Raw genomic sequence first — 19,696 nt, 5'->3', positions numbered from 1 at the left:
GCTTGCTGTCCTTTACCATTGACCCTCTAAAACATTGCAGGTGACCAGGATTCCCACTTCCAAACCTATGCAAATGATATTCTACTCATCTAGCAACTAGCCAGCCCAGTAACTGACCATAGAAACCTACCTGTCATCTATCACATCATGGATTGTAAAGAATACATCCAAAGCACTGTTCCTGAATAATCATCTTAATATTGTCATCTATATTGCGCACACCACAATGTAAATTGACTTTTGGATTCTGATGCTTGTGCACAGTAGATAGAGGATAGAAGAAAGGGAGGGAGCGAAAAAGCTACATTGCGTAGCATCAATAAGGAAAATAGTAGGAGGGGGATTATGCTAGGGTTAAAAACCTAGAAGTTACCCTCAAACAAGAAAACTACTCCCCATTATCAGTTCAGATCTGTTATCATTGTACCTCTATGCTAAACCGCCTAGCCCTCTTTTCACAGCCCCTAACATGCAAGACTGCTTTGTAAAAATGAATCCCACTCGTTCCGGACTTGACCACCACTCTCCCAGTACCGTTTTAACACAGGATGCCCAGCAAGACTGGTAGCTAGAGAGAATCTTTAAAACCTGATCTATCTGACCCTGTTCTCACTACAGCTGTTTACTATAAATGCCCAAGTCCACCTTTAGGCCCTTTGCCTTAACCCCACGTGTAGCCAATGTATCAAATAGGAAAGGCTGCAATACCTCTGTGACAACACAGCACTGTCTGGGTGCCACCTGTGACCAGCTTAACAAAACCTTCTCCAAATCCCCTGAGCAGCTCAACTGAAGCCAGGTGCTTCATAGAACAAGGAAGCCAGGAAACAGAATGTGACCCCTATGAACTCCTGAAACACGTCCAACTAACAGACTTCATAAAACCACTCCTAACTCCATGAAACAGCTTGTGGTTCTTTAGCTTGTGGTTATTTAGTGGTTATTTAGTACAGCCACGTTATGTAAGGATTTGTATCCATCCTTCTTTCTATCCTTCCATTCACAATTACATTACAAACATTGCCATGTTGCCCACACTCCATTACTCAGACATCAAAGGAAGATTTGTATTCATGAAAACAAGCACTATGTTTCCAAAGGAATTTTGCATTTAAGAAGTACAATAAGTGCTCTGGGATAAGGTCCTCTGTCTAGGCATAGAGGTAGATGGTATGGACACAGGGAGGAAGGGGGGGCGGGGGGCAAGTGCTGCAACAAGCTGCGCTATGATGGACCCGGGAGTGACATGGGCAGGAGGTCATTGCTACCCCAACCATGCAACTAGCAGGAGGCAAGGGATCGCCATATGATGCTGTTACATTATACTCTCCGTTAAGAGCCAGCACCATCGGCACTAGTAAGAATAATATAGACTGTGGTAAGTCAGACATAGGGGATGAACAAGAAGATATTTTTCAACAAGTTTTATGAAAGTAACGAAGGCCTCAACTATCCCTACAGCTATGATGATGGGTTTCCCCAACTTCAAAGAAAACAATAAACTGTGCTTGTCAAGCTGGCTCACAAAAACGCCACCCTCTGGCCAAACCTAGTCCAGTCTATGCTCTATTCCTAACACTAGTAAGCTAAACAACATACACTTTGCCTAAGTAAGGTTGCTCCCACTCTAGTTGGTTTCTGGTGGCTGGTTTCTGCCGCCCACCCAATTGTGTGTTAGGTGCTCTCTCTCTCGCTCAGGCTCCAGGCTTGTTGATACAGTTCCTATTTGGGTCCAATGAGTCTTTTTCTTTTCCTAGAGAAGGTTGCCCTAGACCCACCATGCAAGCATTCTTATCAATTCAAACAGTTTATGTCCACACTGGAGTAGCTGGATCTATAAACCTGTTTCTTGTCTGACACAACAGTATGTGTGAGTCCTTGTTGCTCTCTTTTTATGTTCAGTCTCTTGTTAACCCTTGCTCTGTCTTTTTACCTCCTCTGGGTTTCCACTAATTTTAGCCCGTCGTGGGCTATCTAGCTCTTCATGCTCTCGGGGTACTGTTTGGTTTTCACCTGCTTGTAAGGTATTCTGTAGCTCAGCCCCCTGTGGGCAATCCAAAATCTCAGGTCATCTGCTTCTCGTGTTGCACACACACCCACATGGGGTATTCTCTAGTTCAGCCCCTCATGGGCTGTATGGCCTTTCTGGCCTTCTGGTTTTCGTGTTGCATCCACCCCCTCGTGGGGTATTCTATGGTTCGGCCCATTGTGGGCTAGCTGGCCTCTCATGTCAGCTAGTTTTTGCCTTTCTGTTAGGAAAGATTTCTCTTTACTGCACCTCTCCTTCCATTTTTATGGATCCCCAAACATTTTTCTTTTATTTTTTATCACGACCTGTACTTTTTACAGTTAGGTGAATATATCCCCAATATATGGAACTAGAAATGATGAAGCTTGAATTAGAATTCAAAAGAATTAGTGCTCAAACAGAACAACGGCACCAAGAACTAGGGCTCAGAGAAATGGAGCTCAACCATGAGCTAGAAATTAAAAAAATGTCTGTGGAAAGTGCTTCTCTCTCCGAATCCTCTAGGAGTTCCAGTCCCAAAAGACCCCGGATGCCTAAGGAGTTGGTGGGTATGTATGAGCCTAAGTTGGATGTGTTGGATTGGTTGAGTTTGTTTGAGTATAAACATGGGCTCCAGAACATTACAGGAAATTAGTTACTTTCCTGGTTGTTCTCTAGGCTCCCCCCTGTTGCAACTGATGTGGTAATGGAGTTGGGGGAGGAGGATAAGAAGGATTATGAATGTGTGAAGCTAGCTTTGACAGCTAGATTTGGGAAGACCCCTTCCCGGTACCTTAAGAGGTTTAGGACCCTCAAAAAGCATGATGGTACCTCTTGGGCTACCTGGGTGAGTGAAAGTTTGAAGAACTTAGAGGGATGGATTAAGGGTTACAAAGTGAACACTTATGAGGGAATGAAGAATCTTGTGATGTTGGAGTCAATTTATGATGCCTGCTCTCCTGAGTTCAGACAGCACTTGGCTGAGTCAAAGGAATTAGATTCCAGGAAACTAGCTGAGGCTGCTGACTTGTGAGTTGCCAACAGGGCTACTCACAAGCACTCTGGGGTAACTCAGAAAAAGGATGAGGGGAAACAGCCAAAAATGGACTCCAAAGAGAATTCTAATAATTCCAATCCCAAAGAGGGCCCCAAACAAAACAATAAGGGTAAGCCACAAGGGAAACCAAATCAGGGTAGTGTACCTTCTGGTAGTAAACCAGAAGGAGGTCAGAGAAAGCCACCATTCCAGAAAGCATTTGGTAAATGCTATGTTTGTAGCTCGCCTGACCATGTGAAAGGAGATCCCAGATGTAAGGGTAAACCTTCAGGGGTCCAGCTTGTCTCCTTAGCCTTCGCTCCAGAGGAGGAAGTACAAATGGCAAGTGGAAACTTTCTACTGCTGGCTGATGAACCCATTGGAGTCTCAGCCAGTGCTTCTTTAGCGTCTCTGGGTCTGTGGGAACAACAGAATTTAGATGTCTATAACTCTATCCCCGATAATACTAAAGAGTATTATAAGGACAGTGTCCAGGTGAATGGTCAGGAGACTCCTGCCATTAGGGACACTGGGGCCAGCATAACTGTGGTGGATAAATCGTTTTTTCAGGCTGAGGATGTTGCTAAGGCACCCAAATGCCGAACCAAGTTAGCTGAAGGGCCTGTGCAGATGCTTCCCCAATTACCAGTTCTCATCCAGTGTAATGACATGACTGTGAAGATACCTGTCAGCATACAAAGTGAGGTACCAGGAAGGGTTCTGTTGGGTAATGACCTGAAGACTCTTGGAGTAGTGTCACATACCCCCAGACCTCCTAGTAAAAGGTTACAGGAGCTCACCAGACCTGCAAGGGAGAGAACCATGAGAGGTATTCCCCAGGAGATGATGAAGAAAGATATCACTCCTACTCTGCTGGAGGTAGAACCTGCTATCACTGAACAAAAAGAAGCAAAGGGGAAACCCAAGACTTCCAGGAAACAGCCAACAGCAAGCACTCCAGTGCTTCCAACAAGGACTTCCCCTAGGTTGTCCAAAGTTACACCTGTAACTCCAGCTGAGGCTGAGAGGGAGGTACAACCCTGTATGGTTGAGCTAGTCTCTGAAGAAGAGCTCGTGGAAGGCCAAGAACTCATTGGAGATCTGGATCCTGTTGATCATCCTGAGCTACATTCTTTCTTTACTGGCAGAAGGTGGACCCAACAGGGCAGACTTCAGTAAGGGACAGAGAGAATGTCCAACTCTGGAAGGTCTTCGCCAACAGGCTGCTTCTCAGGCTGATGGGCAAGAGCCTGGGAAGTATAGGTTGCACTGGGAAGATGGCCTCTTCTACAGTGAACCAACTGAGTCTGCACCTGGAGACTGCAAGCGGCTTGTAGTACCTTAAGAAAACAGACAACAGTTCTTGCAACTGGCCCATGAGATTCCTTTGGCTGGTCACTTGAGTTTCAAGAAGACCAAGGAAAGGCTCTCACTCTACTTTTATTGACCAAAAATGGGGGCTGATGTAGATAAGTTTTGCAAGAGCTGCCATACCTGCCAGACCTCTGGTAAGGTTGGGTCCAAGAATGTGGCACCTTTAGTGCCTCTCCAAGTTGTGGGAGTCCCATTTGAGAGGGTAGGGATTGACATGGTTGGTCCCCTTGATCCCCCAACCTCCTCAGGCAACAGGTTTATCCTTGTTGTAGTAGACCATGCTACTAGGTACCCTGAGGCAATTCCTATGAGGACTGTTACAGCTCCGGCTGTGGCTAAGGCCCTCCTTGGTATTTCTACCAGGGTTGGGTTTCCTAAGGAAGTAATCTCTGACAGGGGGTCAAATTTTATGTCCCACTACATGAAAGCCATGTGGAAAACCTGTGGAGTTACTTACAAGTTCTCTACCGCCTACCACCCTCAGACAAATGGGTTGGTAGAAAGGTTCAATAGAACCATGAAGAGCATGATAGGTGCTTTAGAAGATCCCCTTAAAAGAAATTGGGAACTTCTATTGCCATGCCTTCTCTTTGCTTATAGAGAAGTCACTCAGGAGGGAGTGGGTTATTCTCCCTTTGAACTTCTTTATGGCCATCCCGTCAGAGGTCCATTGGCCCTGATTAAGGATGGGTTGGAGAGTGCTCCTTCCCCCAAGCCAGTCAGAGTGACTGACTATGTGATATGTCTCCGAAGGAGAATGTGAAAAATGATGGCAGAAGCTAGTGATAACCTGAAAGCTGGACAAGCTTTGGCATGACCAAAAGGCTAACATGGTTGAGTTCACTCAAGACCAGCTAGTTCTAGTTATGATCCCCACAAGGCAGAGAGCTTTGCAAGATAAATGGATGGGACCCTTCAAGGTTGTGGGTAAACTTGGAGAGGTGAACTATCTGGTGGACTTGGGAAATCCCAAGGAGGCTCCCAGAGTCTTCCACACCAACAGACTAAATGCGTATGTCTCCAGGCCTGAAGTAGGAGCCTTGCTTCTAGCTTCAACGGAAGATGAAGAAGAGAGTGAAGCTCTCCCTGATCTCCGCAGAGGCTTACCCTTGGATGAAAAGATTGAAGGAGTAAATCTCTCTTCAAATCTGACACCTGAGCAACAAGAAGAGTGCAAAGCTATGTTAAACCAATTTGCCTCTCTGTTCTCACTTTCACCAGGCTTGACCCCTTGGGGACTGCATGATATACTCACTGGTGACTGTCTGCCAGTCAAAAGCAGAGGATCTAGAATGTCAGAAAACGTAAGGACCCACATCAAAGGGGAGGTCAAGAAGATGCTTGCTCTCGGGGTAATTGAGCCCTCTACTAGTCTATGGTCTAGCCCAGTTGTGTTAGTACCAAAGGCAGGATCCAAAGAATTGAGATTATGTGTGGACTATAGAGCTCTTTATGCAGTCACTAAGACTGATGCCCACCCTTTGCCAAGGACAGATGACTTGGTGGATAGACTTGGTTCAGCCAAGTTCCTCTGCACATTTGACCTTACGTCAGGCTAATGGCAAATAGCCCTGACAGACCATGCCAAGGAGAAGACTGCATTCTCTACCCCAGTTGGCTTATGCCAATTTAAGGTTATGCCTTTTGGATTGAAAAATGCACCTGCAACATTCCAAAGGATGGTAAATCAGGTTCTGGCTGGGATGGAGGATTTCTGCATGGCATACTTGGATGACATTGCAGTATTCAGCCAATCCTGGAAGGAGCATGTTAAACACCTAGGACATGTTTTGCAGGCTCTTGGACAGGCCAATCTGACCATAAAGGCAAGTAAATGCCAAATTAGTCAGAGTAAGGTGGTCTACCTTGGGCATGAGGTAGGTGGTGGAGAAATAAGGCCTTTGCTCAGTAAGATTGAAGCTGTGCAAAATTGGACAACACCTACTACTCAAACCCAGGTGAGAGCCTTCCTAGGCCTCACTGGGTATTACAGGAATTTCATAGAGAACTATGGCACCATAGCTTCTCCACTGAATATAATCTCCTCTCCAAAATTCCCTAAGAAGGTCAAATGGAATGAGGAATGCAATCAGGTCTTTGAAAACCTGAAGAAAGCTCTTTGTCAAGCACCAGTATTGAGAGCTCCTGTCTATCACCAAACTTTCATTGTGCAGACAGATGCTTATAATGTAGGTATAGGTGCAGTCCTCAGCCAACTGGATGAGAAAGGTAGGGAGCACCCCATTTGCTTCATCAGCAGAAAGCGGAAGGATCCTGAGACAAGGTGGGCAACTATTGAAAGAGAATGTTTTGCTATTGTGTGGGCACTGAAGAAGTTTAGGCCATACTTGTATGGTTCTACTTTTGTCATTCAGACTGACCACCAACCCTTGAGATGGTTGATGCAAATGAAAGGGGAAAACCCAAAACTGTTGATATGGTCAATCTGCCTGCAAGGGTTTGATTTCACCATTGAACACAGGTCAGGGTGTCATCACCAAAATGCTGATGGTCTCTCTAGGATGTATGCCATCGACTAGAGGTATGAGATTCATCCAGGAGTGGATTAAATCCTCCTGTCCCTTAGTCTGGGGGGGGCGGTGTTAGGGAGAGTTCTCTGTAAAGGCTAATGTCCCAAACCTATTGAGTCCCCCAGCAGCTTTGCTGGATTTTCTGGGGTTTTTATTTTTTCTCCTGCTAAGAGTGAGACTCTTTTTCTCCCACTCTTAGACATGATTTGAGGTGTTCCTTTGACTTTGTATGTGTTGTATGGGCTATGGGGTCCTTTACCCCATAGGGCTTCATATGTTTTTTGGTATGTGGGTTACACAGCACCCTCCGTGCAGTAACCCAGGGGTGTCGTAGCGACCCCCAAACATAGACTCCATACCCTGGGACTGACTACTGTCTCCCAGGGCATGTAAAGTCACCATTGGCTTTAATAGTCTTAAATTGTGAACAGAACCAGTACAAACCATCATATTGTGGACGTACTGGTCGGGGAAATTCGATTGCCCCGGGGTCTGTTGTTCGAGGGGGCACTGTTCAGTCCCCCCCGACCGAGTTTTGGCTGGTGGCAGTGGATACTACTTTTTATATTCGACCGCAAATATATTCCTATGGGATTTTCCCATTGTTCGAGGCTACCACTTTTTAATATAGCCTCGAACATACCGCCGGTTTATTAAATTAATATAAATTCACCGGTTGGTATTTTTTGCCAAAACTCTGTTCCAAAATGGCGTTTGTGTTAGCTTCTGTGACTTCAACCCAAGTCGAGCCCTTTGTTCCACTTTTTGGCGGGCTTCTCCACAGAAGCCTCCAAAAGAGGTGCCACTCTGTCTGGGTATTCCAGGGGGTGTGGGAGGGGGTTTAGGCACCCTGGACTGAGTTGCCTTGGCAACTCAAGTCGCACTCTGGTGTGATTGGCCCAGTGGTGAGCCGCCCGGCTCACCACTTAGCATGTTTGAGTGACAGCTAGGACTGATGAAGGGGGGTTTTCTGCATAAAAGCAGGGCTTTGGGGACTGGAACTTCAGAAGTCGCCACAGGACCTAAAGAATCCGAGGGGGGAGAAGCCGAGCCGACTGTGTCCCGCCTGGCTTCCCTTGCGACAGATCGTTCGGGGTGACAGTAAATCCTTGACTTTCTAACCTGGGTTAGCCTGGGGCCTGTTAACTAACTTTTCCTGACTTGATCTCAATCTCTTGTGAACTATCTACAAAGTCTCCTTGGGCATAACCCCACTGTGTGATCCTGGACACATTTCTCTTGCTCTCTCTAAGAGTGGGCCTGGAATTTGAACTTCCTTGCTCTCCAGTAGACTTTGCCTAACCTGCCTCACTGTGGTTCTTTTAAAAGTATTGAAATTGTGTGCTTTCATAACTCTGCCTTTTCCCTCCCTTTTTATATAACTTATTAGAGTGCCATTTTAGGTTAAACACTCACCGCTGTCTGAAAATAAGTGGTGTTTCTCACTAAGACTTGTCTAATAAGTAATCAGGGTTGTATATATATGATAGTGACTGTGTGTTGAATTTACTTACCTCTTTTTGTGCTAGTGTAATTCACAAGTGTGTCATTAAATAAATAATTATATACTTTTGCACCAAAGCTTTGGTCAGTTCTTGCTTGTGCTACTGTATCTCTGTACCTATTGTGTATACTCTATATACTGCCTAACTCATCTTGAGAGAAGTCTGACTGCTCAGCCACAGCTACCAGGTAAATCTGGGTGGTACAGACTGCTACCAATTGGGTTTACTGTCAACCACCTGTAGTCCTAAATCTTTTGCAGTGGTGCCTAAGGGAACTGCACAGGTTTCTGCCTAACACCTGCGTGTCACCATCTCAGAGCGCCCTGTTCTTGGGCTCACAACTCAATATGCTGCAGTGTCTAGCAACCCCCTCGGAGGAGAGGGTCATAGCCATTCTTCACAAGATTCATCCCCTCTCCTCTCTCATTGACAAGGGTTTGCTCAATCAAGTCATTACTCAGGATAATGTCCTCATGCATCCCGCTAGTACCTCTCTGCAGACTGTGTATGAAACCTGTCCAGGAGTTCCTAGATCCCAGGTGGAAACAGGTGTCTGGCTCCTGGAATGACAAGATCTCGCTCAACCCAGCATTTTGCCAGGCTTTACATTGGCGTACTCATCTGCAACACCTCATGCAAGGCGCTCTCTTTCGCCCGCTGGCACATCAGTCTACAGTGACAACAGACGCCTCCCTGAAAGGTTGGGGAGCACACACTGGAACATTCCACACTAAAGGACTCTGACAGCTGGAAGAGAGGTTTCTACATATCAATGTGTTGGAGCTCCGAGCTCTCAAATCTTTCCAACACCAGCTCCAAGGCAAGGTAGTTTGCATCTTCACAGACTATACCACTACAGTGTTCGACATCAGGAAGTATGAAGGGACACGCTCTCCGGTCCTGTCCTAGTAGGCATAGACGCTGTGGCACTAGGCACTCTCCCAGGCCATGTTTCTCATTCCTTTTCACCTTTCAGGGATCCTCAAGACCATTGCAAATTCCCTCTGCAGGGAGCTGCGGTCCTGCTACGAATGGGGCCTCTGTCAAGATCAAGTCCTTTGTCTTTTCTCAAGGTGGGGTCGCCCACAGATTGGCTTGTTCGCCACAACGGCCAACTGCAAATGCGACCAGTTTGCCAGCAAGTATCCCCAAAGGAGGAGTCAGGGTGGCGCTTTGTTTGTTTGTTTGTTTGTTTATTTATATCGCGCAAACCATCAGACCCGGAGGCAACAGGGCGCAATTTGTACAAAGTTACGGAAATGCATACATACAGACATAAAATATTACAGAAATTAACATTAACAGAAGTATTAACAAGGTTCCTATCTACAAATAATACAGTGGATTCAGTGCCGCTAAAGGCTTAACAGAGGATATACCGCAGGATGTATAAAGTAACGTAGGTCGGTAGGTCAGATCATGTAAGACAGGGGTGCTAAACATGTCTTAAAGTTGGTCGAACAGCCAAGATTTGGTATTGGCCTTAAATGTGTTGAATGAGTCTTCTGCTCTGATTGTAGCGGGGAGGGAGTTCCATAGCTTAGAGGCTAGGACAGGGAAGCTTGAGCCCCCCGCTTTTTGCAGTTTAAACCTAGGGATCGATAGACAGTGGGACTGGGCAGTTCTTAGTGGTCGGGAAGTCGAGTGGTGCGACAACCGACTGCAGAGGTAGATCGGGGCCTTGTTAGCCAAGCATTTGTGCGTAAGGGCGAGAGTTTTTAGTGAAATTCTCTGCTTGACAGGTAGCCATTTTAGATTAGTTCTAGATTCTGAAATGTGGTGGTTGCGGGGAATTTTTAGTGCTGCCCGGATGGCGTTGTTTTGGGTAGTTTGGAGTTTATTCAGGTTCACTTAGCTGGTGCCTAGGTAAAGAGCACTACAATAATCAATTTTAGCCATAATGAGGGTTCTAGCTAGTGTAACACTGATAGGGGTGGTAAGAAACAGTCTGAAAACTTTTATAAGTTTGCAGGTGTATGGCGAGGCAGATCTGACTGCACTTATTTGTCGGGATAACGATAGGGTGGCGTCAAGGTAGAAATTTTGTATCTTTCGAGACTCGTATGGTGAATGATTGATAGGACGGCTCTAGTTTGCTCAGGCGTTGTGCGGTGCCCAGGATCAGGAGCTCCGTCTTGTCGTCGTTTAGGCATAACTGATGTTGGGCCATCCAAGGTTGGATGACCAGGTAGACTTCATTGGGGGCCTTGGTGTCGGCTAGATAGTCACCTGTGATGGGAATGAGTATCTGGGTGTCGTCCGCATAATTAGTGTAGGAGACACCCAGATAGTCAAGCACATCAAAGAGAGGTTTCGTGAAAATGTTATAGAGTGTGGGTGACACACAAGATCCCTGAGGAACACCGCAGTGAATAGTGGAAGGGCCTGCGGCTGCGAATGGGGCAAAGACCCTCATGGATCTATTGCTCAAAAAGGATTTGATCCATGCTGCAGCAGAGGACGAGAAGTTGGCAGCAGAGTGGAGGTGCCTGCATAGGATCTGGTGGTTGACCAGATCGAATGCGGCTGAGAGGTTGAGAAGTAGTAGCATTGCTAGTATGCCCTGATCCTTCAATACCTCAATTTGGGTTTTTAGGTCTATTAAAGTGGTTTCGATCCTGTGTCTAGGGCGAAATCCGGATAGTCGTGGACCTAGCAAGTTGTTAGATTCCAAGTAATCTTGGATCTGCAGGAATGCTGCACGGTCTAGAATCTTAAGTAAAAACGGGACCGTGGTGGTAGGTCGTTAGTAGGTATGCTAGGATCTAGGGATGGTTTCTTGAGCATAGGGATCACCCAAGCGTCCTTAAGGTTGTCCGGGAAAATACCTGTTTTAAAGGAGGAGTTGATAAAGGCCGTAATAAATGGGGCCAGGTCATGTGCAGAGTCCTTAATAATGGGAGCTGGGCAGGGGTCACCTTGGCAGTTAGATGGTTTGATTCTCAGCATGATATTTTCTACCTCGGTAACAGTGAGTGGTGAGAAGGCAAATGGTGTGGTGTTAGCAGTGTCTGGAGGGAGGGCCCTGGCCGGGGAGTGTGAGCGATTGTCGAGCTTCAGGCTGTCCTGCTTGATTTTAATTTTAGATTGTAGCGTAGAGATTTTATTTAGTAAGGCTGCTTGAATGTTAGCACACCATTTACTATCTTTCGTGCAAGTGTCTAGGGGGGAGACTGGAGTTTCTAGCTCTTTTAGGATTCTGAAGAGTTCTTTTGTATTCGAATCAGCTTGCAGAATGCAATTGTTAAGAGATTCTTTTTGCGGTGGTGATAGCATCTTTGTAGGTAAGTGAGGCAAGAAGGAAACCATCTTTATGCTCATCAGAGGGGTGGCTTTTCCATCGATTTTCAGTACAGCATTTAGCTTTGTGGAGCATTCTTAACTGAGGGATGAACCATGAATTGAGGTGTGCTTGTGGTTTAGTCTTCCTGAGTTTGAAAGGAGCTATGGAGTCTATGGCCGTAAGCATAGTTTGGTTATAAGTGTCTGCTAGGGAAGTGGGGTCAGAGCAGGAGTTGGTGGCCGCATTGAGTGAAGCAAGTAACAGTGGGAGGAGTTTCTCCTTAGTTATGTCCTTTTTGCTTCTAGTTGGGAGCGCTGGGGCTATCAGTGTGGTAGTTCGCGGATTTGCTTTGATATTAAAAGTTATGATGTAATGGTCAGACCATAAGCAAGGGGTATTGTCAAGAACCTTAATATTGCAGTTAGAGCCGGCTAACCAGTCAAGGGTTCTGCCTTTGATATGGGTGGGTTCTTGAATGTACAAGGTGAGGCCGAAGTCAGTTAGAATATTCTCCAGATCTATGCGACAGGATCTTTTGGGTCACCGAGACCTGAGTTAAGGTCGCCTAGGATGATTGTTTGTGAATTATTTTTAGCTTTGTCAAGGAGGAGAGTGGATATTTCACAGACAAAGATTGGTGCCGTACCTGGGGGCCTATAGATAAGATGCAGGGTGGATGTTTGGTTAGGCGTTAGTGATAGTTTGACTGACAGCGACTCGGCTGATTCAAGTTTGTAGTCAGGTACCACTCTTAGGTAAAGAGCGTTTTTATGGATGAAGGCCACAACACCGCCTCTGGAATGGGTAGTGGTACGGTCACAACGCGTGATGCCGTAGTCCGGTGGTAAGGCCAGGGATAGTGAGGCCCCGGATGCAGCATGTAGCCATGTTTCGGATATAGCGATGAAGTCAAGGTCAGAGGTGGTGATAAGGTCAGCAATGTCTAATGCGTGTGCTGTGAGAGATCTAGCGTTGATAAGGGCGCCCTTGAACACAGGCAGTTTGACCTCTGTGGTGGTGGAGTTGCATGTGGCTGTAGAAGAGGGTGAATCAGGTGGTGAATGTGGAGTTCGCTTGGTGATGTTATTGCGGGAGTGTCAAAGGCGGAATCTGGTGCCTAATCTCTTGTTTCTAAGAGAGAGGGGGCATGGTTGGTTAGGTGTGGGTTTCCTGGCAAAGTGTTCCAGCCACAGCACTGGGTCATTAAGGTATTGGTTAATAAGGTTGCTAGAGTAATGTAAGTCTGCGGTGGTTGCTGCAGGGCTCATTCTAGGTGTCACGGTCAGAGTTGGCTGTGCCTGAAAGTGTAGGTTCGGGCAGGCCGGACTATTGGGTGGTTGGTCGGGTTTGGCCCCAAAGGGGAAGGTTGTTGTAGTCGGTGACTGCGTGACATGGGCAGCCCGTAGGGCTAGAGTGTGGTATAGTAGAAGGAGCACACTGACGTGCATGGTGTTAGTGCTCGTTATCTGAATAGGATGCCTACGATGTTGTTCACACTAGTCAAGGTAGGGTCTCATAGAAGGGACTATAGTGACAATATCCAGAGCGGCACAGTAGATACAAGTGCCTCAAGTAGACTAGGTGTCAGCAATCATAAGGGTGACCTGAGAGTACAGTGTGAGCAAGAGCATAGACAAGAGATACCTAAGTTCGATTTTAGCAGTGAGAGCAAAAAGGCACTAAATTCAAATGCATAAACAGGGATACCTAAATTCGATTTTAGCAGAGAGAGCAAAAAGGCACTAAATTCAAATGCATAAACAGGGATACCTAAATGCGATTTTAGCAGAGAGAGCAAAAAGGCACTAAATTCAAATGCATAAACAGGGATACCTAAATTCGATTTAGCAATGAAAGCAGTGAGGCACTAAATTCAAATGCATAAACAGGGATACCTAAGTTCGATTTTAGCAGAGAGAGCAAAAAGGCACTAAATTCAAATGCATAAACAGGGATACCTAAATTCGATTTTAGCAATGAAGGAAGTGAGGCACTAAATTCAAATGCAAAAACAGGGATACCTAAATTCGATTTTTGCAGAGAGAGAAAAAGGCACTAAATTCAAATGCATAAACAGGGATACCTTAATTCGATTTAAGCAATGAAGGCAGTGAGGCACTAAATTCAAATTCATAAACAGGGATACCTAAATTCGATTTTAGCAATGAAAGCAGTGAGGCACTAAATTCAAATGCATAAACAAAGGACACATAAATGTGAAATGCCTGAGAGGAGTTGGCATGGTAAGGTTGTTCACCAGGTTGCAAGGCACACAGGCACAGCTAGGGTTGTGCGCTGTTGCAAGTGCTAAGCAGCATTCAAGTCTAATACAATAATATTTAGAACACATGGCAGGTACAGGAAGGGTGATGGAGAGAGCTGTTGGAGTAGGTGGGTATATAGAGGGTGCAGATAGAGTAAGTTAGACAAGACAAGGATATCTCACAGCGCCATGGGATACGAGCAGGGGGTATGGCCCTGGGCTCTGGTCAGCTCGGGACAGTCTCAGGAAAGTTGCTGGCCTTGCCCTCAGGGCCTTACCAGGAAGGGCCGGCTTGCGCCTGCCGGCTTCCGATGGGCTCAGGAAGCTAGGGCACGGGCCAATCGACAGGAGGCTGCTCACTGGAAAGGAGGAGAATCGCCCAAGGAACACTGGCAGCCATCTTAGACATGTAAACACCTCGTGTGTTTTAATGGCGGTGCGGCGCTATTGCCAACAGAAAAAGGGCAGCACACAATCTATGCAGCACGAATGCCTTGCAGAAACAAACGATTTTTTGCTTGAGGGAATGTCGTGGCTACCGCGCTTAAAGCGCTAAGAATAGCCCTAAGATATTTCCTATATTTAAATGCAGGCGGTGGTTGGCATACCTCACGAGGACTGCGCGGCTTCTGCTGGAGGGTGCTGTGACCAGCTGCAGAGGTCCAGAGCTCCTGATGTGATACGAGTGGTTGAAAATCGACAAAGATGTGGGCTTCTTCACAAAGCCTTCCAGGGAGGGCCGTCTTACACCTGCCACCCTCCGATAGGCTCAGGAAGGTGGGGAACGGGCCAATGGGCAGGAGGCTGCTCACTGGAGGGGAGGCTGGCCTTCGAGAATCACCCAAGGAACACAGGCGGCCGTCTTAGAGATGTAAACACCTCCTGCTTTCTCCATGACCTGGGAGGGCCTGTTCCTCTACGCATTCCCTCAGATCCCGCTTCTTCAATGGGTAATCAATACACTGAAACAGAGACGATGCAAGATGATTCTCATTACTCCGGCATGCCCACGACACATTTGGTGTTCTGACCTTCTACATATGTCAGTGGCACCTTGCATCAGATTGCCTCCTCTTCTGGACCTGTTCTCCAGAGAAGGAGGGTCGATTCTGCACCACGACCCAGGGTCCATGAAGTTGACAGCTTGGCTCCTCCAGCCCTCGAATTTGGAAACTTCACATTACCTTTGGAATGCAGAAATATTCTGGCAAAAGGCTAGAGCTCTGTCCACTCTCTCCTACTAAAAGCATAAGTGGAAACGTTTCACTATATGGTGTCATTCACAAGGGCTTGACCCTCTTCGAATCAACGCTCATCAAATACTGCCATATATTTTATCATTGGCTGAAGCTGGGCTGGCACATCCGTCCATAAAGGTCCATCTCGCGCATATCTCTCACCATACTCGCACAGCAGGCAAGCTTTTCCTGTAGTCTGATAGGCTGGTTAAAGGAGTTCCTCATTGTTGTGTTTCTGGAAATTCCCTCCAGTGAAAGCACCAGCTCCTGCGTGGGAGATCACTGTGGTACTTTCCAAGCTTGTGGGCCCTCCTTTTCAGCCTATACATCGATATCCTCTAAAGTTTCTCTCATCAAAGACTGTGTTTCTGGTCGCTATTACATCTGCCAGATGTGTGGGGCAGTTGCAAGCTCTCTCCTGCAAGCCGCCGTATTTGACTTTCCATCAATCGAGGGTGGTCCTGCGCACTCATCCCTCAGATATGCTGAACGTTCCATCGGCATTTCACCTGAACAAGCCTCTGGTTCTTCATGGGTTCTTTGGCTGGCCCACCTCTCCGGCAGAGAGAGCGTTGCATTCACTGGACATTGCTCGTCCTTTAAAATTTTGTCGCACGCACAAAAGACTTTCGCAAAGCTTCACAACTTTTTGTAACATTTGGACCTGTTGAACAAGGCAGGGCCCTTTCAAAGGCTTCCATTTCTAGGTGGATATCTGGCTGCATCTCATATTGTCATCGGCTGGCGAACAGACTGCTGCCAGCTAGACCAAAGGCACATTCCACCAGAGCCGTTGCTTCTTCTACGGCGTTCCTGTCTGGTGTTTCCCTCCTTGACATTTGTAGGGCTGCTATTTGGAGGACCACTTTCACAAAATTCTACTGCGTTGATAGGGATTCTGCGTCAGCCAGGCGGTGCTTAGCAACCTTTTTGCTTGAGGTGAGTGTTCCAGAAGTGAGTTTCAATTGCTTCTGTTGAGACCTGTACCTCCTCCCATTGGTTGTTGTTATGTAATGACATAGAATCGTTTTTATGAGCATGTGAATCCATGAAAGATACCAATGCTGGAGAACAGGCATTCCAGGTAAGTAACTTGCTCCTTTTAAACTCTGTACGAGATTGATGTACTGGTCGATATTAAGTCTTACGTATTGTATGTTTTAATGTATTGATTTGTGGTGATGGAAATGTTGATATTTATGTGTAAAGATAATATTTTTATATTTTTGGATCTTGCATATTAATATTTATTGTTTTGATGTGAAAAGTTAAATTTGAACTAAAACACATTGCAAATTAAAATAAAAAATAAACACAAATGTCACCTACATAGAGAAACCAGATAATGGCACAAACATAAGAGGAAATGCCTTTACATTGAGCATGCACATATTCGTAGGGACATGCATGTAGTAAAAATAATTCTAATTGCTTCAGGGTTAATTGAAAGATGGTTAAAGAAGAATTTTAAACAAGTTATTTAGAAAAACGTAAACTGCAAGCAAGTATGGCTTTTTATTGGTGAAACTAGCACTGCATGCTGTTGTACCCTTTAAATTCTGTACGTGATACTGCAACTCTGTTTGACATGATTTATCTCTGTTTAAGGTGAGAGTCATCTGTTCTGCTACCACTCCTCTTTCAAGCTTATTTATGCAAGACAACCGAGGCAGTGCACACAATGAAAGTAGAATGCTGATGGATGATCTGGGGCTGAGCCAGGTACAGCAGTTTTTTAAAATCTTTTTGTGCAGAACATACTATGTTGTGCAAGTAGAGTTTGTTATACAGCAACCTCAAACTTCAGCAGTTCGTGGCTACCACTCCCAGTCTGAACCTCCTGAACATACCTAAAATCCATCCACATCTCACTTTTCACTCTTTTAAAAAACTGCCCACCTTCCTAACCATCAGAATGCTGTACTAATGTACCAGCCTCCTTATGCGACTCCTCTTGCCTCATTTGCTTCTTCCTACAAGGTATTTAAATGTTCTACCTATACCCTCTACAACCTCTCACAATACTTGTCCACCTCCATGCATTGGCCACGTGCAGTGGCTATTCATACCAAATCGTCCACTCCAGGGCTTCTATCCATTCTTGGGCTAGCCTTAGCCCCCCAAAATATGTTTGAATCTATCTCCTGATAGTCACTCTCGCACTCAAACTAACCATCCCCCGTTCACCTTGCGCTGTCTCCATATTTTGTTCCCTTTCCCTGATGGGTTTGCATCACTGTAATTCCCTCCGCCTTACATTGAGAACATTTCAAAGTGACTGGCTTCACGATTTACCTTCTAAGAGCCAAAGAACCTGTTTCTCTCCCAGGTGCAGTGGGCGCACCATTGCCTTGTAGTTCCATAACCCCCACCCCCTAAATGATCTCCAATACTGTATTGTCTCTCTCTCTCTGTATATATTGTGACAAATCCCCAGATGTCGTCGATAGTCCCCTAGGTGGAGGGAGCCCCTTCCCGTGAGGCCAAGGTGTTGAGGCTGCTAGTCGATATTGTCCCCCTGGGGATGGAACTCAGCATGTGGATCTAATGGGAGGGAAACCCCCATAGGATTAGTGATGGGGAGAACATGGTATCCCCATAGTCCACCTAACCCTAAGAAACCTTCCTACCCCCCTACCTGTAACACCTTCCCTAGTCTACCCGTGCACCTTTGCCATATCAGTAATGTTAAAACTACTGGGACAAGGAAGAGTATAGAGTCCAAAAGGGACTTGTATTCCCTATGTACTGAAATGTGGGAGAGACGAACTGACCCACTGGGAGTTTGCAAGATCAGTACTGGTTCGAGGAAGAAGTGCAGAAGAATGAAGATCACCTTCAGAAACCATTGTGAATGGTCTATTGTACACAGACATTGTATTGGTAAAAACATACCTGTAATAGAAGAGGGAAATCAGAACCGAGGGAGAGAGATTCTCCCTTGAGGGACCTGAAGGTTTGTGAGCCACTGGATGGACTAGGACGCAGAAAGTGCCACGAACAAGAAGCTTGCCCGCCGGCAGAGGCATCCGTGACAAATCTACCATGGTCGAGTAGAAGAAGGAAGCCAGAGCTTAGGCAACCAGCTAGAGGAAAGAGCTGCATCGTATCATCCATGAAAGCAGTAAGCTGCTGTGGAACCGTTGCAGAGGTGAGAGAGAGAAGGAGGTGCCAGAGCGGGGGCAAGAGACCCAGAAGCCGCAAACAAAGACCGGTGAAAAGCCAGAGAAGGGTTGGGAAACCGGGAGGCTTGCTGGGAACCCCGAGGGACCTTACCACACTGAGAAACAGGTCTGGGAACCGTAACCAGTAAGAAGTGATATCCAGAGTAATCTTCTTTCGTTCGTTTGTTATGCTTTATTTTGACCAATAAGTCATAAAAATCATACATCACACAATAAAAAACTCATAAACTACAATTAGGTACAATCAGTTACAATCTGTTAAAACAATGTACAGATAAAGTGCAGCATTATTATAACTGTGCGAATTATGCAGAAAGTACATCAACAGATGCTGTGCAAACTAGGCAACCAATTCTAAATTTAACATGTTGGCATATCGGCAGTATTCAAGACAATTAAAATTCAAAATATACAATCACTGTAGTTTTACACAAAAGAAAGGGTCAATATTCCACATACTTCATTCAGTATTCCAGATTAATACATTCCTGCCTATATGGCAACCAAAGGGTGACGGGGGGTGGGAGGAGGTCAAAATAGCCATGGAGGATCAAGGCTACTGCAAAAACCTATACTATTTTCTAATTCATATAAAACAGTGTACCAGATGATATGTTCCTGCCTGTATCATAATCTAAGGGAAAGAAAAACATCCAGTGATCTATCACACGACCACCAAGGTGCGTACATGCACCGTATTCCCCTATTTGCCCATCAAATGATATTTAAATAGTCTATTACAGAAAAGGTAGCATTATCATGAAAATCTAGATCTCCTTCTTCATGCTTTGAGCAAATAATTCCCCATGCAATGTGTTGCAAAACTATCTTTGGCATCGCTGCATAGAGCCATGGCTTCTTCAGTATGTCTGATCAGATGAATTTTAAAAAGTGACCTAAGAAACCTTTTTCTTATATCGCTGTAGTTACAAATCAAAACAAAGTGTACGATAGTTTCGCTCACATTCTGGCAAAAGGCGCAATTGAAATACTCCCTTTGTTTCTATTCTATTCTACAGATAGAATCCCAAAGCATAGTTTTGTAAAGAACCTAATTTGCTTCGGATTCATGTGGTCCAAGTAAACCTCATAACCAAATGCTTGTTTTAGGGCCCAATACCTTATAGATTGGTTTGATTGGGATAACTTGGCCATGTTTCCCGCTGCACATATTGAGGCATAAGCTTCTTTAATATGTGGTTTAATGCTGCTATTCATTGCACCCGGCGCACACCATACATCGCCCATGCCAATGGCAGACAATTCCTTCTTC

At 45.7% G+C, this 19,696-nt stretch overlaps 1 protein-coding gene across 2 annotated transcripts in view; it reads left to right on the top strand.

Annotated features, from left to right (window-relative positions):
* Positions 1 to 19,696, top strand: part of AFG1L (AFG1 like ATPase) — a 2,086,687-nt gene that overhangs the window by 1,959,517 nt on the left and 107,474 nt on the right. For both annotated transcript variants that reach the window (XM_069606550.1, XM_069606549.1), the window contains exon 12: positions 16,847 to 16,960. In XM_069606550.1, coding sequence (XP_069462651.1) covers positions 16,847 to 16,960 — 114 coding nt within the window. The remainder of the gene's footprint in view (positions 1 to 16,846; positions 16,961 to 19,696) is intronic.

The sequence above is a fragment of the Ambystoma mexicanum genome, chromosome 4p (assembly GCF_040938575.1).
Source record: "Ambystoma mexicanum isolate Mex_15411 chromosome 4p, UKY_AmexF1_1, whole genome shotgun sequence".
NCBI classification, from domain to species: domain Eukaryota; kingdom Metazoa; phylum Chordata; class Amphibia; order Caudata; family Ambystomatidae; genus Ambystoma; species Ambystoma mexicanum.
Note: the sequence above shows the minus strand (reverse complement) of the source record. Positions and strands in the feature narration are given on the sequence as shown.